Source organism: Rutidosis leptorrhynchoides, chromosome 11 (assembly GCF_046630445.1).
Source record: "Rutidosis leptorrhynchoides isolate AG116_Rl617_1_P2 chromosome 11, CSIRO_AGI_Rlap_v1, whole genome shotgun sequence".
Lineage (NCBI taxonomy): Eukaryota > Viridiplantae > Streptophyta > Magnoliopsida > Asterales > Asteraceae > Rutidosis > Rutidosis leptorrhynchoides.
In genome coordinates this window covers 220,958,711-220,968,108 of record NC_092343.1, presented here as the reverse complement: position 1 = coordinate 220,968,108, position 9,398 = coordinate 220,958,711, and the positions used below count along the sequence as shown (strand labels likewise).

At 34.0% G+C, this 9,398-nt stretch overlaps 1 protein-coding gene and 1 pseudogene across 1 annotated transcript; one reads left to right on the top strand and one right to left on the bottom strand.

Moving 5' to 3' along the window:
* Positions 1–327: 327 nt before the first annotated feature.
* LOC139875411 (calcium-transporting ATPase 4, plasma membrane-type-like) lies at positions 328–9,111 on the bottom strand (annotated as a pseudogene).
* On the top strand, positions 915–2,753 carry LOC139877187 (uncharacterized). The gene is made up of 3 exons (XM_071864598.1): positions 915–1,040; positions 1,492–1,797; positions 2,750–2,753. The coding sequence occupies exons 1-3, from the start codon at positions 931–933 to the stop codon at positions 2,751–2,753; spliced, it is 420 nt and encodes a 139-aa protein (XP_071720699.1). The 5' UTR covers positions 915–930.
* Positions 9,112–9,398: the final 287 nt, after the last annotated feature.

Sequence of the window (9,398 nt, the reverse complement as noted above, 5' to 3'; positions counted from 1 at the left end):
ATATATATATATATATATATATATAAGTAGAATATACACAAATTAATCACGTAGACTTGCTTGAGTGGTCATCAAGTTCACCAAGTTGATCAATAAAGCACACCATTCAAGTTTAATTTCTGGTTATGTCAAATTGTTCAAAAAAAAGTGTGACTAGAGGGTGCGAATAATGCGCAATTTACCCGGTACCAAATCTCGTTTGAGGTTTTTACCTACATAAAAAATTACTCGATTACCCAAAAAAAGAAAGAAAAAAAAAAAACTACACAAATTTACAAACCCTTCAAATTTAGGGTGTGTTTAGATGTAATTAGCTGGAGTTAGAGCTTATGAGCTAGAGTTAGAGCTGGAGGTTATTTTTAAAGCTGATAGCTATTTTTTATAAGTGTTTGGTAAACTAGCTGGAACCTAATTTCCAGTTCATAATTAAGCTTTACTTTTTTTCATAAGCTTACCATAAGTAGCTTAATTTTTTGGAGCATAATATTTTCATAAGCTTTATTTTTTATATCTGTCAAACAAAACTTATTACTTAGAGCTTATTAAAATTATAAGCTCAAGTTTCTATAATCTCTCTCATAAATTCTCATAAGCTCTTCAGCCTTATATATATATGTCAACAATTTTTTTTACTCCAATGGTTTAACTTGCTAGAAACTCTAACAAGAACTATTTTAAAGGTGGGTGTGCATCACAATTTATAGGAATGTGATATTTCCAAATGTGTTTTTGATCGATCCACAAACATTCGTGGTTACTTTCCAGTAATACAATGAAAAAAATTGTATAATAATACATATCATTAAGGAGGGTAATATAGTGAATTTAAGTGGATCTATAAAAACAAATTTGGAAAGATCGTCTCCCCAATTTATATAGCACTGGTATATACTCCTATTGATTTAACTGAGGAAGAGAAATACAGAAAAGATGTCGCTGGTAGATTACGCTTCTTCATCGGATGATGAAAAACCAGCAGTAGAAGCAGCAGGTGTCAACAAGGCTAATATTGTAATTTCACAGACGAAGCCGTCTGATGAGTAAGCTAATTAACCTCTTTTCAGTTTTTTCATTAAATTGATTTATGTAATATGTATGTATATATGTATAGATTATAGATATTAAATTAGGGTTCATATTCATTCGTTAGATAATCACTAGTTATATAGCTAGATTTTATTCCTAATTTACCATCAGCTACATTTTATGTGTCATTATGTTTATAAATCTATGTTCAATTTAAACTTAATATATGCTTATAATCATTAGAATTAAATCAAAACATTTTGCAAAAATACTAGAGCGCTATATATCTATAGCTATACATATATTTTTAAAAAGGATGTATATGCATATGTGATTACAATAATATTCTTACTATTTGGTTAGCAACAGAAAATCTTTTTATTTATTGATTCTCATGAGATGTTATCTTATCTATTATACATAGATATAATTAAGATTAATTAATAATTAATTTCTTTATGTTAGGAAATCAACAAAGTTACCAGTCCAACAATCTAAAAAGGATTCATCAGAGACCTTTACTGCTAAATTACCCGATGCTTCACTTTTATTTGATTCACCTTCTTTGCAAGCCAATATGAACGCAAGTTATGACCATATTTCTCGTGTTGCAACTGCCATGGCTCAAAATGCAACACGCAAAAGAGATGCTAAAGAATCGATTACAACTTCTAATCTTCCTGGAAAATATCCAAAAGGGAACTTACCTCGTTCGAGAAATGTTCCACAGACACCTGGTGGTCTTCTTCGTCCACCTCAGCTTAGTGGAAGGTGAGTTTGTATTCCATGATTCTCATATTCAAGTAAAAACGTGTATGTATGCGTTATATGGTTAAGGTGATTGGTAGTGTGCTATGTGAGTAATTATGTGATGATAAAAAGTAGGTAATTAGCTGTAATGAAATGGGCTGTAGGATAGTGTATGGATGTGGCTTTGCACTTTCGCGAAGGCAGTGGCAGAACTTAAACCCGGACGCAGATGGGGCGGGTGTAATAATTTAATAAATTTTTCATTGTTAGCAGGGGAAACACTAAAATAACCTTATTTTTTGTTAATTTTTTTTAGTATAAATATATTTTTTTCTGTTAAATCGAGGTGGGGCATCCACCCCCTTTTGTAACACTATGTTCTGCCCCTGCGCGAATGGGATAATCGGTTGTTTCGTTTTTTCACAAATTCAGGCTAATTACTTAGTTTAGTGACTAAGGAAGGACATTTTTGTGAAAAAGAAAACATCCGTCTTTATGAGATGGGAGTTCGAAGATAATTTTTCTTTGTAATCTGGAAAACCAGAAACCGTGTTCAAATTTGTGTTTCAATAAAACTTATATATAAAACAAGAATCTCACCTTTTTCTTTAATAACTACAAGTATGAAAACTATGATTTATGGTTTTCTACATTATGTTTATTAAAAGGACGAAAACACCATTTTTCATTTGAACATGTTTTATTAATTTTTATTGATTTTAAAGACAGAGACACTTCTTTAGAAAAATAGAAATGGTGAAATAGATATATATTTTTTTGGTAAGTAACACAGACCCTAATTCTCATATTAGGTTAGAAGTGTACTTTATTTATTAATAATCAGTTCTATTGTAGCTTATTATGAGTTGAATCAATTTTTTTATAGTTCATATGAAAGTGATTATATGAAAGCGGAATTTGTGTGTCCCAACATTACAATTTGACATTGTGACTACGTGTTGCAACAATGTAGATAATCAACTCAGATCGAAACGCCCCTTATATGTTGTTTGTTAGATTATGGCTGGTTCATATATGTTTTACGACAGATAGAGAGAAACATGCCTGTTCTATTTAATTTCTGCAGGTGTATTCAGCTGTCAGTGGTGATCTATCAATTACAATTGTTGAATTTACTCTGTTTAGCTAACTATTTATCTTTATATCTTTGTTGAGTCTTAAGCTGGAAGTTTAGACGGGAAACAAAATATTTGTATCTATCGTTGTATGAAAATACTTAAGCTTGGTGTATATATTTTATGCATAAGTTTTTTTTTTTAAACAATGAAGTCCTGTTTTGTGTCTGTTTCAAAAGCTTGACAGGGTATTTTTTTCTTCATCTTTTTAATCTTTTTATCCCCTTTTTGCTATCTATACTCGGTGATCCTAAAACAAAGTTGCATTTGAATTTTGAGGTCGAACATCAAAACTAATATGAGTTGTGCTACAAAAATCAGTGTCGATGTTTATGATTCATAGTTTATAATGTTTGTTATCGGCAAGAGTATCTGTTTAACCACATATTACAAAATGAAAATGGTTTAAACAAAAATTGTGTTTCTTCACAGGAGCAATGTTGTAACAGAGGATATAAACAAGTTATTTACACGAAGAAATGGATCCGAGTCCTCGTCCAGCAAACCTTCAACTTAAAATGAATGTTAGTTCCTCACTGCAATTTTCTTCCTTCTAATGTATAAAATATACTAAGTTAATAGTAAATGTTGTTCTCAATCTTCTTAAAGTCTTTATCGGTTAGTTATTAATTGTCAGGAATAGATTTTGAATATGTTGATCTTGGAGATTTATAGGTAGCTGAGTTCTTATCTTTGAGCTTGTTAGAACAACATATTACTCCATATCAGAAATGATAGCCTTTTTAATGAATCAATGTATTCATTCATGATTTATGCGTATACATGCCGTAGATCATATATTTGTGACTGTTATATATGTTTTACGTGTCTGTACTGTGGGCTAGGGAAGTAAATACGGCGAAAAATAAATTTATATAAACGATCATTGCTTTAGAAGGTAACTCGGGTTAGAAAATAGACCGTAGAATGTATTTCTCTATCAAAGGAATGTCCAAAGTTAAGATCTATAAAAACAAGAAAAATGCTTAATCAATACGAAAATAGACAGTTACCATCTTTAGCATAAAAGAAAGAAAAATGCATTGATAGCCCAGTGTTGTTTAAATCGTGATTACTCTGTGAGATCTCGGTTTTTGCAACTCGGAAGTACTCGACAATAACTCGGTCAACCTCGGCCAAAACTCGGAATTACTGGAAAAATGGGTCAAAACTCTGCCAAAGCTCGGGATTACTTGAAAAGTCGGTCAAAATCAAACTTGGTCAACATCCGAGTATTCCCTGAGTACTCCCTGAGTTTCCGAGTATTCCCTAAAAAAATCCCGACTGACTACTCCCCGTGTTGCCGAGTATTCCCTAAAAAATCCCGACTGAGTACTCCCTGAGTAGCGATTTTTGCAACTTTGAATAGCATTCAACAAGTTTGAATGTTGATCTCTAATATAATGTATTAAGATCCTTAAACAGAATTGATTTACCTTAACAAACTAATTACTAATAAACTTAAAAATATATTCAATGGTTTGGAAAATATATCAAACACAGATCTTATCTGCAATCTAAAATTTGAAATACTTCAGAAATCACATTTGAAACTCTTCTATTCTACTTTATACTTTCTCTTAAAAGTTTCAAGAATTTGAAATTAATCCTCATAAAGCATCTATAATCGAAAACTTGTAACACAAATAGAAGCCTTAAGCAATATATGGACCCCAGGGGAGTAGTTCATAGCCGTCATGCTGCTTGACCGCACCAGGTTGCATGGAAAACTCAATCGGGATGCACTTCAAGATGGCTCCAACACGTAGACTAATGGCTCCGAGTAGAACACTGATGAGCCATAAGTGCCAATTTAATGGCACTGTAGATGCAAATGTGCCCAGCAATTCAACTCTGATAATTTGGAATGTTACAGTACAAACCATAATTAGCATGAACACCCAACTTTCGAATATTCCGTTTACCGCATTTATCTTCTCCATGTCACGGCTGTTTAATTCGTTAAATAACTGAAAAATAACACTAACATAACTAAATCAATCCTTAGCTACAATCTTATTGACCAAATGATTAATTACACAGTTCAAAGAAAAGTGCAAATAAGATATTGTTCACCAATAGAATTTCACACATTCTAATAGGCTGAAATGGAAATGGACAATTACTTTGATACGGTCTAAATGGAAAAATGAATATTTATAAGTAGAAGTTGTTAAAAGTCCAATGTAGTCCGTCAATTCGGTCAACTTCAGTCAAAATTAAAGTTTATTAACACCCGACTACCCCCGACTAGACGATTAGTCGTGAAGTAATCTAGCTACTCCCCGACTTGGCTGATTTATTTGGTCAAAACTTCCAATACAAGGGAGACCCAAGTTCAATTACAACAACAACAACAACAAAACCCAAAACCACAATTAGTGGTGTATTGGGGAGGTGAGATGTAGACAATCCTTTCCCTATCCGAGAATAAAGAAAAGTCCTTTCTCTACCCAGAATGAAACACTCTCAAAAGTAGAGCAAGTCATCACTCTCTATTCGCCAGATAGAGAGATTGCTTCCGAGTGGACCTCCGGCAAGTACGTAGGAAAAAAAAAACGTTACCACAAATTAAAAATAAATTTTAAATATTGAAAATTGAAAAATAAAAATAATAAAAAAATAAAAAAATAAATAAAAATAAAGTAAAATAAATAAAAAAAATAAAAATGTTTTAGGGTCTTGCCTAAAAAAAAGGGTCCAATGTTGCCCGTCAAATTCGGTCAAAATTAGTCTAAGTCAAAGTTTTTTAATGCCCAAATAGCCAATTAGTCTCTACAAGGTCCCGACAGAGCCCGACTATTGACTTTTACAACCTTTACTAGGGGTATTTGGACGTGCTATATAACTTTTGCAACAGTGAAACCAAACACTATCTTCCAACCATTTATTGCAACTAGTTATTAATTTTTTGATCATACAAAACCAAATAATCACTTTTGAAATGCACATATGCAACCCCCTTAGTTTAATTCGTTCTACATCTAGTAAAGAAGCACATGATGACTGTTCAAAAAAAGAAGCACATGATGATAAAGATTATAGTATTAAGAACAGTAGTAGAATCTGCACCATTGAGATTCAAAATGTTTTTTCCACCAAATTGTAGGATACCAAGTATCAGTAACTGATAAATGCTTTGACCAATGATATTTCGCCACATAATCTTTGTAATAAAGTTAACATCTCTTCCTATAGGAGGTCATTTCATTAAAACCGTCATGAGGTGGTTCTGAAGCCAAAGCTAAAGCACCAAGTGTGTCCATAATCATGTTCACCCAAAGCAATTGTACAGCAGTTAGAGGAGTAGACCCTGTAATTTTACTTCAAGAAACTGTTAGTGACAGTCTTAAAGGGATGGAATTAGAAAAAAGTTTGTAACTTTGATAATGTTGTTACCTGATGTGCATGCAGAAACAAAATTTGTCATGAGGGCAACGACGTTAACTGTCAACTGGAATTGCACAAACTTTTGGATGTTGATGTAAACCGAATGACCCCATCTAGCTACATAAACTATCGTCTTGAAATTATCATCCATAATGACTACATCAGCATTTTTTTGCAACCTGTCAAAATATGAGTTATATATTTACACTATAGCCAGTTTTGATTTTGTTTTGTAATGTTTTTCATAAGAATAAACAAAGCTTTTTTCATCCTTTTGGCATAAAGGTCAATTCTTAATGTACATGGATATATATTAGTATATTACTGATGGAAATGAGCCGGGGTCAGACGTGTTGGGTCGGGTAACTAGGCAAAATGGGTAATTTGGTGTACAGCTCCGGTGGGTCAAATGGGTTGGGTTGGGTAACTAGTCAAAGTGGGTAATTTGGTGTACAGCTCCAGTGGTTCAAATGGTGGTTGGGTTGGGTAACTAGCCAAAATGGGTAATTTGGTGCACAGATCCAGTGGGTCAAATGGCTTGTGTTGGGTAACTAGCCAAGATGGTTAATTTGGTGTACATATCCATTGGGTCAAATGGGTCAAATGCATGTTTAAAAAGGCTATGGACATCAGACACAAACCTCAGTTCCGGCTATACCCATAGCTATCCCAATATCAGCTTCACGCAATGCTGGTGCATCATTAGTACCATCACCAGTAACAGCAACAACTTCTTTACATTCGTTCTGTAAAAATGTAACTAGTTTATGCTTATCAAGAGGCAATGATCTCGCCATCACTTAAAGTCTCAGCAGTATTTCTTTTAATTGTTAAACCCAGTCCTTCAATAGCCAAACCATCAGGTGTCAAAATACCTCATTCTTTAGCAATGGCTTTAGCCGTATGAATTTTGTCCCCAGTTACCATTTAAACCATAATCCCGGCATCCATACAAGCCTTAACCGCCTCTTTAACCCCCGGTCTAACCGGATCTTTAATTTCGACTACTGCTATAATTGTATAATTATTTTCGGGAATATCGTCATCCGTTTCGATATCTTTAAACGCCAAACATATCGTTCGAAGAGCTTCGCGCGCGAAACCGTTAATTACATCTATCATAACTTTCCTCTGTTTATCTGATAACTCAACAATCTCTCGTTTTCGTTAACAACTTTATCACAAACATTTCGGACACACCTTTGCAGAACGCCCGTAACTTACCATTAGGAAGCGAAACTAATACCAACATCTTTTTTTCTTTCACCGAGTTAAACGGCTCAATTTTGATAATCTTCACAGTTTTAGAAAAATCATTATTATTACTCTGCAAAATTTATCCGAGCTCCAACAACGCTGTCTCGGTTGGAGAACCGGTTATGTTAGTCTTACCGTTTTCATCCTTCACTACCTCTTAACTCGTATCTAGAAACACAGACTGCAAAGAATGCTCAAAACTTTCTCAGAGATCGAAGATTTAACCATAACGTTACTTTTGATATCTTTTGGTTCACCTGCAACCCACAAACGGGTCACGACCATATGATTTGTGGTCAACGTTCCCGTTTTGTCGGTACAAATGCATGTAGCCAAACCCATCGTCTCACACGCTGAAAGATGTCTAACGAGCGCACGATCGTTCATTAATTTCTTCATAGCAAACGCTAAACTTAACGTCACAGCTAATGGTAGCCCTTCGGGTACAGCAACTACAAGTATAGTAACCACAATAGCGAAATAATTCGAAAGCTCCAACCCATCACTCATATACCAATTACCCATTTGGTCATGAACAAGTTTCATGATTACAAAACGTAAAGTCAACACTGCAAAAGTCAACACCGCAAAAGATAAAACCGATTTTTCCAATAATCGTAGCAACCCCGTTAAGTTTCACTTGTAACAGTGTCTCATCGTCCCCACCTTCACTCAACGTCACCATTAATCTTCCCCATTCGGCTTTCATCCCTACTGACGTCACCAACATTTTACCCGACCCATCTTGAACTTTAGTACCCGATAACAAAAACGCTCTTTTTTTGTCAACATTGACCGGTTCACTTTCACCGGATAAACTCGACTTTTCGATCGTTAAACTATACCCTTCAGTAAAAACTCCATCCACCGGCAGTTGATCACCAATCGACAAATGTAAAACGTCTCGTGTCACCCGAATAATAATATTTTTTTCTTTATCCAAAATCCCGAAACTGCAACGATTGTTTATAATCACTAATCGCGGTTCCCACTACCACTAAAAGTATGCAAAGAATTATTTCCAAACCATCATACATGCCTTTCAGCCAGCCTTCAGTCGCAATACCGGCACCAACAGAAATAACAGCACAAACCATAAGAATTATTAAAGTCATATCATGTAACTCGTCCCATATAACGTCCTTTGCGCCTTTTCAACGAACTGATTACAACCACATATTTGTTAATCGCCCATAAGGACACCATCTCTTAATGACACTTCGATTTTTCTTTCAAGTCCTTGTAGTCCTTCATGAAAATCATAAGTTTTATTATTATGTGAACGAACTATCTACGCAAGGTCCTCGGGTTCTATGTCGTAACCTGCTTTAACGCCTTCTTCAGAGAGCTTACGCTCGGTTCTGTTAGCAGCTGTACTAATCAAACCACAAAGTTTAGCATATATATGTATATAAGACTAGACATGAATACAAATTTGATAATCTTTTTTATTAATTATTAAAAATGTACCATCAATGAATTGCAATGCTGCTTTTTGTATGTATAAAGCCACCCGTATCTTCTCCTGATTATAAGAATAGATAAGCCCCATTAGACTACAGACATGAAACATTTATTGAAATCAGTCAACAGATACAAAAAAAAAATTAAATAAAATAAAGACAACGAAATGTGTTACATTTAGACTATTCTAAGATTATAATCTCTAATATAAATTTTTCTTAGTAATTGAAATTGTACCAAAACCTCACTTTTAAAACCTTGGAATCAAAATCATTGCTTATAGGGGAGACATCCATGAAATTATGTCAATATGTTCTTTAACAATGGGAACTTATTATGATCATTCAAGCACATCAGGTCTAAAAGAAGAAAAAT